Genomic DNA, 21699 nt, shown 5'->3' with positions numbered 1-21699 from the left:
TCCATATTGTAGGCTGCAGTCCTTGACACTCTGCAGCAGGCGCTTCAGGTCCTCTTCAGTTTCAGCAAGCAGGGTTGTGTCATCCGCATAATGCAGGTTGTTGATAAATCGTCCACCAATCTTGATAGATACTGTTATTTTGAATGAGAATCTAAAATCAGAAGCACTTGGTGTGTGTGTAAATACTCATCAAACTCATTGCAACTGAGTTGGACCTGACTTATAACTGACTCCTTATTGGGTTTCCAATGGAGGACAAACAAAATATTACATTAAATGACACAGGAGGAGATTGCTCATCTTCCTTGAGGAGCTGCTGGTGGATATAGACCACATTTGGATAAGCAGCAAAATACTCTCGACTACACCACCAGAGCTTCCTTGTGTGTGTAACCGCTGTTGTTATGTGCCATTGAGTCGACGATGACTCATAGTGAGCCTATATGCACAATACCTGAATTCTGCCCTGTGCGGAGCCAATATCACAGTCTCAAAAACATTTACTCCCATTACTCAAGTTACTCTGTCAACCTATCTCATCCAGAGCCTTCCTCTTCTGCACTTTCTCTCCACCTTTCCAAGCATCATGATGTTGTGGGTAATAGTGTAGTCTAGGAGAGACTTGACTCCTATTTTCATCTGAACATGAGTCTAGAATACATCTTGGATTTTTTTTAAAAGCTGCCCTTTCAAATAACAGCTCCTTTAATCTTGCTTTAAAGATAGTACTATTTTACTCTGAGTTCTGGCAGGTGGAGAGTATTACAATCTATCCCCAAAGCGTCTTTTTTTTTGGTATACTCAAACTGAATTCGCTGCTGTGTATTTGGTTCCAACTCATAGGGACCCTCCATTGGGCTGAGGCTATAAATCACAAGAGAGGAGAATTTCTTCTGTGGATCTGCAAGAGGATTTGAACTGCCAGAAACAGTTCTTTTAAGATTAGCAGCACAACTCACTAGAGACTATGCCACCAGAGTTTTCTTGTTTTCATTACAGTCAAACAAACATGATGCATTAATAGCTTGTACCTAAAGGGTCTTAAAATCCAGCATTATCATTGTATATTTACAGTAGACCTTCAAGAAACAAATGTAATCGAGGAACTATTTTTCTAACAGGTTACTGGAAAGGTTGGACTTGTCAGTCGAGGGACTGTTCTGTTATAAATGGATTGACACACACCAATCATGCAAGCCCACCTATGTGTTATTCACCTATCTCTGCCAAATCCTTGCTTCTAGATATTCTACGTTTAATCCCCTGATAATATTTCAGTCAATTATGAATTCTGCAACTTCCCCCCTCCCCCAGCAATGTAAGGATACATCTTTTTCTGTATTCATTTTCTCCTTGTGAATTTAGTATTTTTTCCTGTTATGCATCATCTCCAGACTTTCCTTAAACCTCTTCATTTTCCTTTTTTGTACTGTGAGTTTTCACTCTGGGGTATTATTGTGAAGTTGGGAAGAATTCAAAGGCATCTCATTACTGGCTGCACTGTATGTACCTGGTGCTTAACTAACCATACTGAGCAAAGGACTTGATGTGCTCTAACCACCTCGCTGGATTTCAGAGTCATCTGAGATGACTCTTCTAGAAATCTCCAGACCTCTATATTGCTTCGTTTGATGGCCCTATTTTTTTTAAAGTTATTCATTGTTAGGATGTACTGAAGATTCATTTTTCTCTGTTTTCAGCCAGCTGTGCAGTTGCCAAGCTACATTAGGTTTGACTGTCCTGACATCTGGTGGCCAATATGATCAGTACAGCTGAACTTGATCTTTTCTGTCTCATTAAGAGCAATAATTAAAGGAAAGCACAAGCCAATCATGCATTAGGAAACACATATTGTTACCCAGTAAACGGGAGGATGCAAAGTCTAAAAATCAGGCTAGATCTCCCTTGGGTACTCCAGCGGCTTACATGTATAAGTGTTGTGGGCCCGTTGCTGCTTTATACTGGGAAAGAAGACACGCAATTACCAACAAGTCTAGATTTTCATTGCTGGAAATAGAGAAGCTTGTGCCTAGGTAAACTTAACTTTTTTTCTGTAGGAAATTAGAAGCACATTTTAAAAGGCCCAACAGAGAGCATTTTCTTTTTGACATTTTTAAGCTCTTTTAAGCTTCAAAGAAACGCTGAGGAGAAAAGCTAACCTCTCTGCTAGACACAGTATCTTAAAAAGCCAGCTAAGCATATCATTTCAGTATCAGGGCTCTATTAATTTCTCCACAGTAAGCTTTATGCTTAATGGGAGAGCTGATTTACTTCACTCTACAGCTACTGTAGCAGCTATTGCTTCCTTCCTCCCTTTTCTTCATTGGCCCTCCAGTCATTTCTCTTTACCAATCCTTACCATTTTATTATCCTCAAAATATTTGCTCAAACTCTCCTCCCACCCTATTGATTCTGAAAGAAAAGAGGAATTCCTGCTAGACATAACTTTCAAAATGTGCTAAACTCTAACAAGGGTTAGACGCTAGAAGTGGATAAAATCCTAGAGAAACTAATTGCATGGCATTTGGTCCCTGGTCTCACCGAGTCATATAATATTGCTAAAGAATTCCTGAAAGTATGGAAGGGTCTTTATAACTACAGTAGTGAATTCAAGATCCTCACCGATGCATGCCATTCTGAATTACCTGCGTTAAACCAATTAGTTCGCTTGCTAGCTACTCCAGGAGATGTACAAATATGGCTAGAACACGCTCAGTGGAAGGAAGGCAAGGCTCATCTTGCTTTAGATCCCAGCAGGACTCCTGACCAAAAGCTTAGAGTAACTTACAGGCAAACAAAAAGCTACAGCATGACCTTAAGTAGCAGTCTGGATAAAAAGTTATTGTTGGACTGAAAAGGAAGGTAGAACTGGTTATGATGGCCAAAATAGATTATAGAATTTAGGAATGAACTCTGAAGAACCAGGTGTTTCAGATTTTACGCCTGGCATTTATTTCTGGACTTCACCCAGAACCCTTGAGCTCAGTGTAACAGGAAAGCCTAACTTGGAAAACTACCCCTAGCAACGAGGCTATGGTGTTAGCCCATAAATTAGCTCAGACCTTAGCGATTAAGGAAGCAGCTACCACCAAGGCTGTGGTAGCTGCGCAGATGGGGCAAACCAAATCACAGCTCTGCAGTTAAAATAGCTCCACGTCCAAGCTTTACAGGAGGCCCGTTAGTGGGGAGACGAAATACAGATGAGCTGTGCTCCTACAGCATGGCTTTATCGAAAAAAAGCCTCTGTTTTTTAGGAAGAACTGACCCAAGTTCTAAAATAGAGCTACCCTGAACTCTTAGATTTGAAACTGAACGAAAGGCCTCAAGAGAACACAGAGGGACTTTCCTAATACACTCAAATTACTATGCAGATTGATGGAGAGAATTATAGAGTCCTTAATTGACACAGGTGCCACTGTTTCCACTTTAAGTCCCTATTTTCGTGAAACCCTCAACCTTGAAGTACAAAAACGTCTACAGCTGTGGGATAACAAATCCAAGAACAAACTTAACACATCTCTAGCTTATCGCTAGTTCCATTGCTTCCATTACAGATATACACTCTTTTATTCTTTGTAAAGATACTCCAGTGGATTTAATTAGAAAGAATTTTTAATCAAAATAGAATTGTAACAGACTCTACAATGAAGAAATGTTTCTAGAACTCCCTGAGAAATTAAGGAGGAAGACAACTAGGTGTTTCCTCCTGAACGCGTTTCCTCCATGCCGTAAGCTTACGTAACTCAAGGACATCTTCTCTATCTTCTTTTGCTAATGCATTCTTTTCAGTTCCCCAAACTCTCTGAGTGTAACTTTCACAAAAGTCAGCTGGGTTTTATTGGCAGATGCAAATACAATCCAAATTGACACTTCTTAGCCCTACACTAAGAGTATTCCAGTGTCCACTGAAAAAAGGTAAAAACATTTTGGACAAAAGTCTGATAAAACCCTCTACCAGCCTCTGCAACACTTTAAGGAAACTGTCTCTAAGGAAATCAAGAAATGGGTGATGGAGATTTGTGTAGGATGTGAGGGCTTTCAAGACAAGAATCCACTGATGTCAATTCCATCTCATGGCAGCCCATATTGGCTTTCTGACGTGGTAAATCTTTATGGGAGATTACTCCTCTTTTTCTTTGGAGTATTCACTAACCTTTCAGCCAACAGCCCAACATATACTGATCCCCCCCAATCTCCAGCTGTCCCAAATCCACGTTTACTTCTGTATGGTATACTAAAAGGGAGTTTGGGTGGCACAGTCGGTAAAGAGTTGCACTACTAGTATGTCAGACGAGGCTTCAGAATCATATTCAGAACTTTCCCAATATCACTATTCAAAGGCATCAATTCTAATCCTGTCATCCTTATTCACTGTCCAGCTCTCAGATACATAGCAAGTGATGGAAAAGATCATGGACTGGAAAAGGCACACCTTAGTCTTTTAACTGACATTATTGCTTCTCATACTTTAAGAGGTCCATGACTAGCCCAATGCAATACACTTCCTGGTCTCCTGTCTGCTGGTACCAAATGTACTGACTGTTGATCCAAGGGAGATGGTTGGCAATTACAATTTTTCTCCATCTATCATGATGTGTCCTATTGGCCCAGTGATGAGGATTTTTGTTTTCTTGATGCTAAGATGTAATCCATATTGAAAGCTGTAGTCTTTGATTTTCTGCAGAAAGTGCTTCATGTTCTCCACAGTTTTAGCAAGCAAGGTTATGTCATCTGCATAATGAAGGTTGTTGATGAGTCTTCCTCTGCTCCTGATGCCACATTCTTCTTCACAGAGTCCAGCTTCTTGAATGATACAGATTGAACAGGTCTGAAGAAAAGATACAACCTTGATGCATACCTTTCCCATTTTAAACCATGTAGTGTTCCCTTGCTCTGTTCATACAACAGCTTCTTGATCTAGATATTGCATGAGCACAATTAAGTGTTCTGAATGCCCATTCTTCTTGATGTTACTCATAATTTGTTATGAGCCATACAGTCAAATGTCTTTGCATAGTCAGTAAAGCACAAATAGACCTTCTTCTAGTATTCTCTGTTTTCAGTCAGGACCCTTAATTATACTTGACAATATATGTATCTATAAATCTTCCTGATATAGTTCAGTATCAACCAATTATTTCTGGTACAGTGAATCTGTGTTCTGCATATTCTCTCCATCTTTGGTACTTCCTGGATCAGTTGAGATGCTGCCAATAGCATCTTTCAGTATTGCAACTCGAGGCCTGAATTTGTTTTTTAGTTCTTTTAGCTTGACAAATTCCAAGTGTGCTCTTCCCTTTTTTACTTCCCAACTCCAGATCTCTGCACACTGTGTTTTAATACTGTGTTTTCTCAAGCTGCCCTTTGAAATCTTCTGTTCAGCTCTAGTACTTCAGTATTTCTTCCCTGTGTTTTGGCTTCTCAACGGTCTAGTGTAATTTTCAGAGTCTCTTCTGACATCCATTTGGTTTTCTTTCTACTCTGTCTTGTAATTGTCTTTAGCTCCCCCATGGATGATCATCTGAAAATCAGATCATTTGATTTCTGGCCTCATTCCTTTCACCAAGTCCATACTTTCCGACTACCATTCCTTCTTCATTGTTCTCACCTTTTGCATCCCGCTCACTAATTATTATTAATGCATCTTGATTGCACATTTGGTTAATTTTGGACTGCAAAATTTGGCAAAAAGCCTCAATTTCCTCTTCTTTGGCTTTAGCTATTGGTGTACATATTTGAATAATAATTGTATTAACAAATAGTCCTTGCATGCGTATGGATAGTACCCATACTATATGGATAGTACTCACAACATTGTACTTCTAGATAGAACTTGAAATTGTCTTTTTAACTATGCATGCAATACCATTCTTCCTCCATTTTTTATTCCTGGCATAGTCGATCATGTGATTAACTGATCTAGAGTAGCCAATGTCCGTCCATTTCATCTCACTAATGCTTAGATCGTTCTCTATTGCATTCTGTTTCCTTTTTGACAACTTCTTTTTGTTGATCAGTACCATCGAGTCAGAACTGACCCGTTGCTGACCCTTCCAGCAGGTTTTCAGAGACATTAAATCGCACAGGAGGAGAGTGCCCATTTTTTTCCCCATGGAGCAGCTGGTGGATTTGAATCACATGCCTTTGGTTTGGCTGTGCAAATGCTAGTCTTCCTATATTCATACTTTGTGCATTCTAGGGGTTAGGACACTAAGATTTCTCCCTGGTCCCCAGTACTTACATGTAACATTAAAATTATCAAAAACCACAATGTTACATTCTTTTTTAGATAATTTTATAAAAGTTTGCTAATGAGAGTTCATGGTTTGATCCAGAGGCAGTAACTGCTAACAAAACCGACTCTGATGTTCTTTAGCTTATGTTTGAAATCCCACCAATGCTGTCAGTTTGATGTACTGCTGTGGCTTGAGTGTTGCTGTGACACAGGAAGCTATGCATCTCTCGTATTTCAAATTCTAGCAGGATCACCCATGGCAGACAGGTTTCAATGGGGCTTCCACATTAGGACAGACTAAGAACCAGGGCTGGCAAGCCGCATCTGAAATCGTTGACCCATGAAGACACTATGGATAACTGGATCTGGAGTTCTTCCTTGGTCACTGTCAGTCTGTGTAACATGTTGTTGGTAGTCGGGGTGTAATGTGCTAGCAAGTTGAAATGAACTCATAGCTGACCCTCCAGCAGGTTTTCAAACTCTGTAAACCACATAGGAGGAGACTGTTCATCTTTCTCCTACAGAAAACCTGGTAGATCCAAATTTTCTGCCTTTGGGTTTACAGCTCAACTCTTTACCCATGATGCCACCAGAACATAACATAGGACTTCCTTTTCCAAGAAATATGTTGCTTTGTTTTCTCTCTTATCTTTAACACTAATACATTTCTTTTTAGCTTAACCAATAAAATTATTTTTATATGTTATTTTTGGAGTTATTAAACTATTACTGCTTATCTGTCCCAATGAACTTGAGACGATTCCAACTCATTACAATCTTCATGGGTTCCCATGTTTTAAGATATCTGTGTATTTTATGTACAAAAGAATATTTGTTTGAATTCCCACCCCACCTCTTCATTTAGAATTCTATCATGTGATCTCTGGCATCATTTTCATCTCTGTATAATAAAAATGGGTCACCGAAAAGTCTATGAATAGCAGTAGAAGATTGGTTGATATAGTGCTAGTAAAAGATGACACCAGAAAATCCCCAAACAGAAAAAAAAAGATGACACCCACAGATTAGAAGGAAGTAAAAATAAAACTGGATTAAAAAAAAAAACAACCCAACAAACAACTGAAGTATTACCTCCTCAAAGTAGTGTCTATGTTAGTGAAATGGATGGAGTGAACCCTTCAGTCAATTAAGTACATTCTTTTGCTGATGTGGAACAACCCAAAATGAGAGAAATGGCTATAAAAATCTGTTAATAACTGACACATTCAAAATACTAATCTAGGACAAGTGGAAGTTGTCAAAAGTGAAGTGGAGTGCATAAAGATAGATATCCTACGCATTTGTGAGCTGGAATGGATTGGTATTGCCACTTTGAATAAGACAAAGTGGCTTATTAGTAAAATAATTATTAATTTATTATTACATTTGGAAGCAGGAGTGGCTTCCACTTCCTAAATAACATGCCTCCGGAAACTCTATGAACTTGGTCAAATGTCGATAGCTGTAGAGGGGCTTCAGGCCTTTTGTTCATAGGGTCGCTGTGAGTCCCGCTCGACTTGAAGGCAATCAACAACAACATTATCATTGCACAATAATTTGGCCAACCCAGTTGCATAAAAATTTGCCTCTCAAGTGCTCACCATACTTTTTACCAAAGTTTACTTGGGTGAAAAGTAGGTGAATGATGAAGACTCTCACACATTATAATATTCCAAGTAATAGACAGAGTGCTAAATGCTCGAAGGTTTTTAGCTATTAATCAAAATATAAACTCTGAATTTGAAACCAAAGTCTGGGAAGACTTAATCTAAAGCAGGATGCAATTGCTAATTTATGCAGGAGAACAGGGCAAGATAGTTTTCCTATGGATGTTATAGGCTTCTAATATCAACTATGTTCACACAAATGCTCACTTAAATTTAGACTTAAGTCACTCATATGAAAAACAACAACAATGTGTGTAAGTTTTCTGTCAGCACAAGTTCTTGGCCTCACCCTGCACACACTCAGCATTTCCTCTCACCCTAATCTCACTGTTAGACGTGAGGCACAGAGTTTTACTGAGATTCAGAAGCATTTCCCCCTCACTGCACCTCTGGCAATGAGAATGGGCACCTACCACTTACATATGGAGACATTCTGAGTGTCACTAATTCTTGAGGGTGCTGACGTATGCAGGAAGCCAGTTAGGTGACAAGGAAGCAGGAAGATGAGCTTGCAGGCTGGTGCCTCTAACTACCCCTGCCTTTTTTTTTTTACTTTTTCTCTTTTCCTTAAGTCTCAGAAAGAGATGATGCATCTGATCAACTGTGATGCCACCCTAGATGATGCCACCCTTACATTCCTGACGCAGGCAAATTACTCATTCATTTGATGTTTATAAGTATTCTGACTATTGGTAACAACTGCTAACAGTGCAGGGCACGGAAAGGCCTCCTGTGAATGAGCCTGTTTTTCTCTCAACCCTTTTCATTTTCACACAGACTGAGATAGGCAGACCAAGGCAGGCTTAAATGCTGCCCCTTAAATGCAGACCACAGTGGGCTTAATGCTGGCCTTAAATGCAGACCATGGTGGGCTTAAATGCTGCCCCTTAAATGCAGACCACAGTGGGCTTAATGCTGGCCTTAAATGCAGACCATGGTGGGCTTAAATGTTGGCCTGTGTACCCAGAGTACTATGGACAGTTTCTTACCTAGGAGCTCACGCGTGTCCTCTGCTTACTACCTGGGGCCCCTCTGAGAACAGGGAAACACCAGCATAGGTCCTTCCCAAACCTGGTCCTAAAGGGATACTTGTAAAAAGAACTAGTGGTTGACACATAAAGTGAAACTCATTCGCTGTTCTGATTTCTAGTTACCATACCTGGATTGAGATCTTGGGGAGAGAGAGTTGTGAGCGGAGGAATGAGTGGACGAAGTAAGTCTAAAGGGGTCTCTCAGAGGCCACTGAGAGAATGCACTGGACCTGAACTAGAGGTTAGTGTGAGAAAGTAGGTGCCCTGAGGGGGCACAGGCCCTTATCTTCTCCTGTATCAGAGGTTCCACCCTGGAAAGTCCACTGTGCAGGAGGCCCAGAGAGCAAGGAGAAAAGGAAGAGAGGGACTAGAGCGGCAGATTGGTGCTGTCTATAAAGATACAGCAAGACCTGGGAAAGGACGACAACTAAGGAAGTCTATGAGATGACAATACGGTCATGGGATTGTTGAACAAGTGGGTAATTCCAGGAGCGTGGGGAGTTAATAAGAGAGGACACGTAAAAACACAGTTATAAGTTACAATTGTCAATGTATGCAGCTATGAAAACTTTCTCTTCAAATAATTCTTCAATTATACCTAAAGTACTTACCATGAATTGAATGAATAACAATTTTTTTTATATAGAGGTCTTTGCTTGGAGGGAGATTCCAATTGTAGTTATTTTTCACTTGGGCAAAATATTCAACATATCTACTCTGAAAAAATAATAGAAGTCTCAATATAAGTGGAGATGAAGTCTACTGTTTGAGTTTCTTTTAATTTACTTACCAACTCATAGCTGACCCTCCAATGGATTTGCAGAGGTAGTAAATCGCAAGGGAGGAGACTGCCCGTCCTTCTCCTGCGGAGCAGCTGGTGGGTTCAAACCTAGTGCCTTTGGGATTACAGTGCAGCTTATTACCACTAGGCCACCAGAGCTCCCTATACTGAATCAATTGGATTTTAAAATTCTCAGATTCTTCCTATCTCATTGGGAAGTGTTGGTAATTTTAACTGCTCTGCTTCTATTTGGAAAGGTCCATTCATTAGACAGGCTTCTCATTGGATGGCATGTGGTCTCCAATGCGGATCAGAAAGTGAGTTTATCTGAGAATTACAGCCTCACACAGAGGCACCTCAGCAGTGAGACCTAAACAAGGTTCTCAAGGCTGAGGCTGAACCTTGCATTACTGACCCGGTGAGTCAGAAGGAGGTGCCTGTCTGGGTTGAAAGTTAAATGATACGTGACCTTAGAAGAAGAATAGAAGGAATGATGTACCATGGACTGCTAGGAGAACAAACAAGTTCATCCTGGAGAGGGTGAAGCCAGGCTGCTCTTTGGAGGCAAGGACTCTGAAGCTCCGTCTGACATACTTTGGACATGTTACAAGGAGGGACCAGTCCTTGGAGAGGGACGTCATGCTTGGAAGGGTGGAGGGACAGTTTAGGAGAGGAAGACCCTCGATGCGATGAATTGACTCAGTGACTGGGGTAGTGGGGATAGGCATGTTGGAGACAATAAGATTGGCACGGGATAGACCAGGGTTTAGGGCTGTTGTACATAGGGTTGCTATGAGTTGCAGGTGACTCGACGGCACGTAACAACAACATCTAACATTCCCTTGACTTCTAGAACTAGATTCTTCACCTCCTAGTAAAGTTGTAACCCCACCACAGTCCTCACGCTGCTTTTGACCTCACTTTTTATTCTCCTACAGCGTAAACAGCAATGGCTTATAAAAATACCACTAAATTATATTGAGTATTTTCCACAAATAAGGTACCAAACTGGGTACTTTGGAATACAAAAAGGTAAAAAGATGGGTAAGTTATTGTTCCTGCCCTCCAAGGGGATATAGAAGATATCAAGTTGTGACTTTGAACAGTTAAATAATAATGTAAAGTGATTTAAGTCCCTAAGAGAAATATAAAGGGCTATAAGCACTGGAAAGTACGAAACTCCTTCAGAATGGGAAAGGAAGGAGATTCTGGGGAAAGGAGCCAACATGCGCAGGGCGTATGAACCGTTGACAGGCTCAGGGGAACAGTACAAGTCTGTTCAGATTAAAGTGAGGGATATAGAATTACAAATAGTGGAAGAAAAGCTGGGCAAATAAAATTGTAGAAGATCTTGACTGCCAGATGAAAACATCTGGATTTATCTACATTGGCAGTGGGGCCATTATGTTTTTTAGAATGGAGAAGGCACACTGAGAGCCGGGCTTCAGGAAGTGTTTTTGTTACTGTCAGCCTATGGCTGATGCCTGCCACTGCATCAAATACAATTCATAGTGACCCTATGCATTAGACCTGAACCCTGTCCTATCCTGTGCCATCAACATCTCTGACACTAAGTCCAGTGCTGTGATCACTGTGTTAATCCATCTCCTTGGGTGCTTTTTTTGCTTAGCTGTAGTGAAGAAGTATAGTGACTAACGTGTTCCTTTGTTCCAAACATAAAGCAGTTAGTTGTTGTTGATTGCTGTCAAGTCGAGCACAACTCATAATGACCCTATGAACAAAAAGACCTAAAGTCTTTCAATGACTATCGTCGTTTCTCAAAGTTCATAGAGTTCCCAGAAGCATGTTGTTTAGGAAGTGGATGCCACTTCTGCTTACAAACATGTCTTAATCTTGGAGCTTCACCAAACACTGTTCACCATGGGAAACCATTATGGCATTCAGCACCCCAATGGAAAAGAGTTCAGCATCACAGACACTGCAGGTTACCTCAGTAGAGCAAACTGACAGACCAGTGCTGCACCACTGAGAATATCCTCTAAATTATAATTACAGTTAAAAGTGGCCTGCAAATAAGGTCAAAGATTCACTTCTTTCTCAATTCCCATCATGGCTAAGTATGACAATTTCCATTTGAGCTCTTGATTAAAAAAGTTAATTTCTCTGAACCTCAAGAATACCAACAAGAATACCAATAGTGCCTAATGATAGGGTTGTTGAGAGTATAAAATGAACTAATGAACCCAAACCCCTTAGCATGGTTTGTAATGTGGTCTAGAATGTTATGACCCCTATGGGGCAAATGTCCTGGCTTTGTGAGAGCTTGCTTGGAGGTTCTAGCAGGAGAGAGCAGCTACTTGTACACCCTTGAATGAAGGACGGAGCTCCTTCCATTGGGAAAGGTCGTCCTCTTCAACCAAGCACACAGCTTTGAGAGGGACATGCACAGAGCTGTGAGGGAGGAAGGAGACACCGCCTAGCCAGTCAGATCAGCCAAAGCAACCTTGGTGATCAGTGGGGTAACGGATGCCAGGGGAAGGTCACCCTCACCTCCTGTTCTGGTCTCTTTAATAAACAAATCATAAGATATATAAAAAAAGCTAGAGGTGGCATCTTATAATTTTTACAGTAAGAATCTTAAGAAACATATCAAGTGAAATATGTGAACTTTGTTGTATCCTACTAAAATTTTAAAATTTAAATTTAAAAACAAAAATTCTTGAAAATCCTAATTTTCTCCTTCCTTCCTTTTTTGAATATTCTTCAGCAAGTTGAATCGACCCAGCAGAGAGTTATGGCAAATTTGTTTCCTCTCTACAGGGAAAGAAGAGATTGCTGACTATAAAATCTCCAGGGGTCTGGAATATATGGCTTTCACTTTTCCACTTCAGGAAGATTGTCGATTCAGGGACCCTGGACAAAATAACCAATAGGAAATGGGATACTGAGTGCTCCCAGTGTGGGCAGAGCCCAGTCCTCTCAAACCAGGTGCAGGTATCAGGCTCAGGGAGGGATCAAACCTCCTTGGCCATCACCAGGGCTCAAGCTGCTGCCCCCTGATCACCAAGGGAGAAGAGTCTGAAGTGAAATAAAATCATAAATGACACTCCTAGCCCATTCCCCCAAGGAATTATCCCTCCCATCTGAAATGAAAACTTACCTGGGAAGGTGTCTCTACTCCCTGAAATTTAGAACTAGTAGTTTTATCTGTTCTGCGTTCTCCAAAATAATTAAGGCTTTCCTATAGAAAAGGGGGGGAAATCCATTCATGGGTTCTTGTCCACTCTTTCCTTTCCTATGTAAGGCATTCGTAAAGTTCTGAAGGGCACACTATTTCTTGAGTATGTGTTCTTCAGGCAGAGTTGACCCAAAATAAAAATTATAATAGTAATAACTTTAAAACAAAGTTACTTTACAACCTGCTCTAATTTAAAGATTCATAAAGCACATAGAACATAAGAGTTGGAAAAAGCTTAAGGAATATCTCACACAGTCCTTCTTTCTACCTTTTCTACAAATGTGAAGATTGAGACCAAAAAAACCCCAAAGGATTTGTCGTATAAAGACACAGAAACTTATACATGAAGAACACAGGTCGCTTGGTTCTCAGCCTAGGCTCTTAATTAGAAGAGTTAAAACACTTTCTATCTTAATCTATGATCCACATTAATAAATACAGCAGATCTACACACGTACACACAGCTGTACATATAACTGAAAGAAAAGTTGTAGAAAACAATTCTAATCTATTCACCAAAAATTGTGATCGCAACCCTATACTGATTTTTCAATTCACTGATGATCATAATTCTTAGCTTGTAAAACACTGTCCTAAAGCAGAGTTTCCAAACCTTTATGTCTTAAGTCACACAGAAAAAGTATGATGGTAAAATTAGGAGGCTTGGGCACTGGGCCCAACTCATGATCTCTCACCCCCAGACCATCTGCCGAGTGAGGCATAAGACTGCTGGGTGTGAGCATGGGAAGGGCTAACCTCTCCTGAGGGCCATGGCAGAACGAGGACTGAAAACAGTGCTTTCAGAAATAAGCAGCCCATTCTCTCTCCTCAGATGCATAATAGCAAAATTAATTAGCCAAATTCTTCAAAAGGCTTGAATATCCTTAGAAGGTCTAATCTAGGCAAATGAAAAGTATTGCTTTCCAATTCAGAGCAAAGTCTCTCCTTGATTTTTTTTTTTTTAATAATCAAAACACATTCTAGACGTGGAACCTCTCTAAATGTCTGGGCAGACAGCATGGGCTCATCTACATTTGAAATCCATGGTTCTTCCTGCTCTGACCAGGGTGAGAAGAAACCATCTTTATTATTGAGACTTTTCTGCCCCCAAACTTGCAGACAAACTTGACATTATCTTGGCCTTACTGGCCTCATTCTAATTCTGTCTGACTCAGATCTTGGTTTTATTTAAAAATACTGCTTTGGTGTTCACTATGAATTCCCCTCCCCCCCATCTTTGTTTTTCAAGAATACTGTATGAACATGTGACTTATCTTGACTGTGGAGGTTTCTGGAGTTCCTTCCAATTTTGTGTTTGAGGTGATGCCTCCTCCTATCTTACCCTGAATGAGATGCACCCTGGTCGGCTCCCAACTAGTGCAAGTTAAAGTTATCAGCACTAGGTTTTTTGTTTTTGTTTTTGCTTTTTCTTTTCTTCTTCAAACATCTTAGAAACAATCTCTTCATCAGAGGAACCTGGAGCTTTGACTGAGATCAGCCCAGGCAGTAAAACACAGTAGCTGAAAATAATTTTGTCTGCTCCAAGTATGTATAAGAAACAAGGGGCATGACAAATAAAAAATAAAAAAAGACAGCAACCATATTGTCCTCTACAACCTAGGTTTTCAAACAGCTGCTCATCCAAGCGCAATGTCCGCTGAAGTGCCATTATTTTAAGAATCAACTTAATGTCTTAACAAACAAAGTCAATCTGCATAAGGAGGAGTCTATAGTAAAACATTGTCTACCTCTGCAGTTGCAAATATTCCACCAGCAATAAGGCAGGCACAAATCATAGTTCCAGTTCTCCCTAGAAAAGGAAAGAAATCAGTTCAAGGAATCATTGATAAAGTTAGTCTTTTAAAACCCTACGGTACCACTACACATCTATCTGGTAGCTAATATCTAGAAAGGCTGACAATTTCAAAGGCTGGTGAATTTTTTCAATTTGAAAAAATCTCATATAAATGTTTTAGGAAACACAGCATTTTGGAAAAGATGGCATTATATATTAAACTGAAGAATCTCTGTCCTAAGACATAGCAATTGTAGTCCAGGGCATATACTTAACAGAAATGAGGACACATGTACAAGAACTATGCATATTTTAGGTTGTTGTTGTGTATTGTCAAGTAGTCAGAACCAAGCCATAGCTCACCCTCCGGCAGGTTTTCTGAGGCAGCTGGTGGATTCAAACCACATGCCTTTGGGATTGCAGCACAGCTTCTTACTATTAGGCCACAAGAGCACCCTATTTCAAACATTATTATTTTATTATTTATACTAGTAAAACTTGAAATTAACTTAAAAGCAATAGGAAATAATATCCTATTTGAAGAAGCAATTTGTCTATGAACAAATCTAACAAAATCATTATAAAAAGAAGCATGAGCTATTATTGAAAGGCAGATAAGATGATTCAAATAAAAAAAGATATCCCCAGTACAATTCAATATTACAAAACTATGAATTATTATCAAGTTAGTCAGTTCCAACAAAAAGTCTAAGCATTTTATTGTGGAGCTTGACAAAATTATTTAAAAACTGTATAGAAAAGTTCCAAGAGAGACAAAGTAATCCTGAAATTATCAAGTTAAAAGGCAAAGATATAGAAACTGCACTAATAAACTTTAGAGAACTCTAATGCAGTCCCAAACATTTGTGGAAAATTGATATATGATTGAGAAAGAATTATGTCAATAGAAAATAAATGAGAATTTTAGGACAACTGGCTAATTCAAGTACATATTACTAACTGAAGAACAAATTCAAGTCTTGAGTTAAAATACGTAAGGTTGCTTTGGACAGAATATTAAATGATCCAGGAAGCATTAAAAGAAGATGGAAAGAGTATACAGAGTCACTGTACAAAAAGGAATTGGCAGACACAGAAAAATTTAATAAAACAACATATGAGCAAGAGCCTGTGGTGACAAAGGAAGAAGTTCAAGGTGCTCTGAAGGAATTGGCAAAAAACTAGGCCCTAGGAATTAACAGCATACCAATTGACATATTTCAACAAATAGACAACTGCCCTGGATGTCCTCATCCAGTTGTACCAAGAAATCTGGAGAAAAGCCACCTGGCCAAATGACTGAAAAAGATCCATATTTGTTCCCAAAGATGCCCTGACAGAGTGTGGAAGTTATTGAATAATATCATTAATATCACATGCAAGCAAGATTCTGCTGAAAATTATCCAAAAATTACTGGAACAGCACATCAATAGAAAACTGTCAGATGTGCAGGCTGGGTTTAGAAAAGGCCATGATACTAGGGATATTATAGCTAATGTTAGATGGATCTTGGATGCAAGCAGAGAGTATCAGAGGACTGTATATCTGTGTTTCATTGACTATGTAAAGGCATTTGACTGTGTGAACCACAACAAATTGTGGCTAACCTTGAGAAGAATATGAGAATCCCAGAACACTTGATTGTGCTTGTATGAAACCTATGCTTAGACCAAGAGCATCAGAACAGAGCAAGGAAACACTGCATGTTTCAAAACTGGAAAGGGTGTACACCAGGGATGTGTCCTATCTTCATTTCTTTTTCGTTTATATGTAGAACAGATCATCCGAGAGCCTGGGCTCTATGAAGAGGAATGTGGCATCAGGATAACCTGCATTATGCAGATGACACGACCTTGCTTGCTGAAACTGACGAAGACCTGAAGTGCTTGCTGCAGAAGGTCAAGGACTGCAGCCTCAAATAAGGATTGAAGCTCAGCATAAGGAAAACAAAGACTTTCAATACTGGGCTAATTTGCAGCATCATGAAAGAGAGTGAAGAGATTGAGATTGTTAACAGCTTCAGTTTGCTCGGTTCCACAATCAACACTCTTGGCACCAGTAGTCAGGAAATCAAAAGATGAATTGCACTGGGGAAAAAAAATCTACTGTCAGGGAACTCTCCAGAATACTGAAGAGCAACAATGTCAGTCTGGAAACCAAGGTGCGTCTGATTGAGGCCATGGTCTTCTCAGTCACTTGCTATGCATCAGAAAGCTGGACAATGACTAAGGATGAAAGAATGAGAATTGATGCCTTTGAGGTGTGGTGCTGTATTGAATATATTATGGACTGCTAGGAGAACAAACACATTCATCCAAGAGAGGGTGAGACCAAGATGCTCCTTGGAGGTAAGGATTCAGAAGCTTCATCTGACATACTTTGAAAATGTTTCAAGGAGGGACCAGTCCTTGGAGAGGACTTGGAAGGTGGAGGGACAGTGCAAGAGAGGAAGACCTTTGAAGAGATGGATTGACTCAGAAACTGTGGTAATGGGCGTAGGTGTGTCAGAGACAATAAGGTTGGCACAGGATAGAACAGGGTTCAGAGCTGTTGTACATAGGGTTGCTATGAGTTGCAAGCAACTCAGTGGCACATAACAACAACAACATAACTAACAAAAAAAATCAACATCCAGGCTATTTAAAGAAGCTATATAAGTCAACAATAGAATACTCTGTATATCATCATACAACTAGTTAGATGCAGGCATCAACCAACAAGAACAGCAATGTGAATATACACTTAAATGAAGAAGTTTCACTGGGACATACTGGCTGAACACCAGTCCTACAGACAGGCTTAAAAAAATCAATAGAGACATGAGAACTCAAGATAATTCAAGTTCCCTTCTGAGGAAAAAAATAAAATTTGCAATGAATGTTTTCAAGTAGAAATTTAGCTTTAATTAAAAAGAAAATGTTAAGCCAATCACTTGGATTAAAGTATTTTAGACTGAATCATGTAAAGTGTCACTTTTACAAACGTCAAAAGTAGCCAAATACTGGTGATATGATAAAGCCCAACCTTTGTCTTGTACATTCAGCCACTGTACCGCAAAAGGCCAGCGTATACAGATTATTCAACCTATGAAGCTAAACACAGAACTTGTCTATTAATTAGTGGGTTTGAAACTAGTACTTATACTAGGCTAATCCTCGATCCCACTGCATTAAAAAAGGCGGGCTGACTATGCCCTAGAAATCAATAGAAAACCTGTTTTGCAGTCCACACACTGTGACAGATATAAACTGACAAATTAAAAAAAAGAAGAAGAAATTACAGTAGTTAATGATGGTGTTGTTGTTGTTGTATACCATAGAGTCAGAACTGACCCATTGCTAATCCTCAAGTGGGTTTTCAGAGGCAGTTCATTGACTAGAAGGAGACTGCCCATCCCTCTCCCACAGAGAAGCTGGTGGAATAGATTTCAGGATTGCAGCACAACTTACTGCTCCTAGGGCCACCAGAGCTCCCTAATAACCTGCTTACCCTCTCCTTCAGTTCTTTCCTCGTTTCCATTCCTCTCACCCTCCTCCTTTCTACTCTATTTCTCTTCCTTCCTTGAATAATATTGAAAATGTTAACAGATAGTAAGAGTTACCAGATAACTAATATCAATCTGTACATTATTCATACACTTCAGGGCATCCGACACATTTCTTTACAAAAAGAAAAATAGTATTACCTTTTCCCCCTTTGCAGTGAATCACCACAATGTTTTCATCATGTTCAGCCAACCATTCATCTACTTCTTTTGTAAATGTCACCATCTCACTAAGGAAAAAGAGAAGACTTTTAGTTGAGTTAAAATAATGGAGGGGGGTGGGAATCCCCTGACCACCCCGATGTATTTAGTCCTTCACTCACGGCCAGTTTCTCTTCCGACTTACCTCAGAGTGGGCACGTTGTGATCGTCAATCATGATCCTACGCACTCTAGAATGAAAGCACTCAGGATTATAAGCACTTTCACCTAAAAGAAATGACATAAAAGTTCTAACTCTGGAACCTGAGAAACACCGTAAAGAATCAAATTATGAACCAGTTATCGTTTTATAATAGAAACACCATATCAAACGACAAAAGATTTCTGATGGCTCTTTTGCCATTAAAATGAAGTAAAAACAAACTAACTAGACCCTGGGCTGCTGAGTCGATTCCCCCCATGGTGACCCTCCACTGGGTTTCCAAGGATGTAAATCTTCATGAGAGATTTCCCATCTTTCTCTTATGAAGCAGCTCATGGTTTCCGGTGTAATACACTACACACTATGCCAGCCGTGTTCCCCAAAGGAAAGCAAGGGTCTCAAAACTTAGAATATCAGTGCTTGTTCTTCTCCAGTAATTTTATAACCACAATCCCAACTTATTTCAGCTTATTTAACAGACCTATTTGAACTGCCTAGAAGACTACTTATTATTTCTTGTTGGATGGTTAGAAACCATGAACAGAAGCAAATGTGGTTGTCCGAAACACTTGTCCACTCAATCTTCTCAAACTATCTCTTTAAAAACATGCAGGGAGGAAGGAAAGAGAGAACAGACAGAAGTAAGATGGAGGTCCACTCTGGTTTTTACTGGGTGGTTTTTTCCATATAGAGTCCTATTTTCATAATCAAATACTAATTGGTTAGAGTGTACATATGTTCGATGTCTTTGTTTACTTAAAACACAATCTGGTAGGAAAACCAGAAAAAAATTTTCCAAATCTAAGGATTTTGAAGCTTCATCCCACATACTTTGGGCATGTTGCCAGGAGGGACCAGTCCTTGGAGAAGGACATCATTCTTGTAAAGGTAGAGGGACAGTGCAGGAGAAGAAGATCCTTGATGAGATGCAGTGACACAGTAACCAGGGCAATGGGGGTGGGTGGTTCAGAGACAGTGAGAGTGGCTCAGGATAGACAAGGTTCAGAGCTATAGAGTCACGATGGGTCACAGGTTACTTGATGACACAGACCACCACCACTAAGGCAGAATGTCCCTAAAATTATTTCACTCGAGTGTCTTTGATCATGGCAGGTTCTTAGCATTCTCCCTACAGGATACTTTCTGTATTGGCCCAAGCTTGCCTAACAAATGGTATACCACTAAATTCTTACGATTAAATGAGATGTAAAACAGAATAATCCTCTAATATATGGTGATCTGTTTTCTATTTGAAGTAGCAAAGTATCTAGTTATGTACATACTGCATAGATTGTAGATCATATAATGGTCTCGATGTTTGGTATCCAGGAATCGTACAACTTCCTAAAAAGATAGACATGTATCTTATATATCCACATGGCGCCAAGAGCAGTAATTTCTTAGGATTAATGTAAAATAGTTACTATCTTTAATTCATGTCTCTCACTTAGCACCTTCTAGGAACAAGAGTCAGCATTATGATCAATGGAGAAAGGACTGAAGCCGTCATTGATTCAATCTCTTGGATCAACAATAAATACCCTTAGTACCAACTATCAGGAAATCAGGTGATGGATTGTACTGGGGAAGCCTCCTATCAAGGACCTTTCAAAAATGCTGTAGAGCATGATGTCAGTTGAAGAGTAAGGTGCACCTGATTCAGGCCACCGTTTTCTCAATCACTTGTTACACATCAGAGAGTGAGACAATGACTAAGGATGACAGAATAATTGAAGTTTTGAGTTGCGGTGTTGGAGAAGAGTACTGAATAACCCATGGACTGTCAGAAGAACAAGTAGATATATACCTTGGGAAAAATGCTGCCAGAGTGCTCCTTGGAGGCAAAGATGGCTACGCTTCATCTTTCATACTTTGGACTAGGCGACTCTATTCCTTGCAAAGGAATATCGTGCTTGGAAAGGTAGAGGGTCAGAGAGAGAAGAATACTCCAGATGAGATGGACTGACACAGTGACTTCAGCAAGGGGTCCTCGTGTGTCAGAGATGATGGGGATGGCACAGGATAAGGCAGGGTTCAGCTCAGCTGTTCATAAGGTAGCTGTGAGCTGTACTCAGACAGCACCTAACAAAAACATACAACAGCAAAGGAACTCCAGATTGGACAGCAGTCAGATCATAGGGTTGCTATGAGTCATACTCAGCCTGGTAGCACCTACAAACAAAAAGGGAACTCCTGGTGTGGTCGACAGGGAGCTGTGCTGCCCATTCAAAGGTGACCTCATCACAATTAGACCTGGTTGCCTAGTCTACAGGGAGCTGTGTGTCAACCCACAGGCACAGTCACCTCTCCAGCAACAGAATCCACTAGCAAATCCACGGGAGAAACACGGGCAATCTCCTCCTCCTGCTGGAGGGTCAGTTATCCGTCGGTTGTGACTCAACAGCAACAAACTTGAGTTACTTTTAGGCTTTTTGTGAGGAGTGATTCAGGAAATATCAAAGTATGTTTATTCCATATCATGTGTAACCCAGGTTTTCAACTAGCCTACAAACTGTACATGGTTATTCTGATTAACCTTGATCCTAAATAAACACTGATAAAAGTCACTGAGTGGCAGTCAGCTCCATGACACATAACAACAACAACAACAAAGGTCATGAAGAAGAAAATCAGATGGCAAACTAGATTGAAACCCATTTGTTCCATCTGATTAATTCATGGTACTATCTGGTATGTTATGCATCAGAGAGTTGAACAATGACTAGGGAGGATAGAATTGATGCCTTTGAACTGTGGTGCTGGAGAAAAGTATTGAATGTACCATGGGCTGCCAAGAAAACAAACAGATACATCCTGGAGAGGATTTAAACCAAGCTACTCCTTGGAGGCAAGGATTCTGGGGCTTTGTCTGACATACTTTGGACATGTTGTAAGGAGAGACAGGTCTTTAGAGAGGGACATATGCTGGGTAGAGTGGAGGGACTAGGGAGGATAGAAGGAGAATTGATGCCTTTGAGCTGAGGTGCTGGAGGAGAGTATTGAATGTACCATGGACTGCCAAGAAAACAAACAGATTCATCCTGGAGAGGGTTAAACCAGGCTGCTCCTTGAAGGCAAGGATT

The 21699-nt window shown here is 40.1% G+C and overlaps 1 protein-coding gene across 1 annotated transcript in view; it reads right to left on the bottom strand.

Annotated features, from left to right (window-relative positions):
* TPTE2 (transmembrane phosphoinositide 3-phosphatase and tensin homolog 2) overlaps window positions 1-21699 on the bottom strand; it is a 61288-nt gene that overhangs the window by 29729 nt on the left and 9860 nt on the right. Inside the window, exons 6-11 of the mRNA XM_006879608.1 lie at window positions 19900-19960; window positions 18600-18681; window positions 18395-18483; window positions 14662-14723; window positions 12836-12916; window positions 9545-9650 (exon numbers count right to left, since the gene is read on the bottom strand). Coding sequence (XP_006879670.1) covers window positions 9545-9650; window positions 12836-12916; window positions 14662-14723; window positions 18395-18483; window positions 18600-18681; window positions 19900-19960 — 481 coding nt within the window. The remainder of the gene's footprint in view (window positions 1-9544; window positions 9651-12835; window positions 12917-14661; window positions 14724-18394; window positions 18484-18599; window positions 18682-19899; window positions 19961-21699) is intronic.

This window comes from Elephantulus edwardii, unplaced genomic scaffold, assembly GCF_000299155.1.
Source record: "Elephantulus edwardii isolate Elephantulus edwardi_28Jun2011 unplaced genomic scaffold, EleEdw1.0 scaffold00004, whole genome shotgun sequence".
NCBI classification, from domain to species: domain Eukaryota; kingdom Metazoa; phylum Chordata; class Mammalia; order Macroscelidea; family Macroscelididae; genus Elephantulus; species Elephantulus edwardii.
The sequence above is the reverse complement of the archived record's forward strand: the minus strand, read 5'-3'. Positions and strand labels throughout refer to the sequence as shown.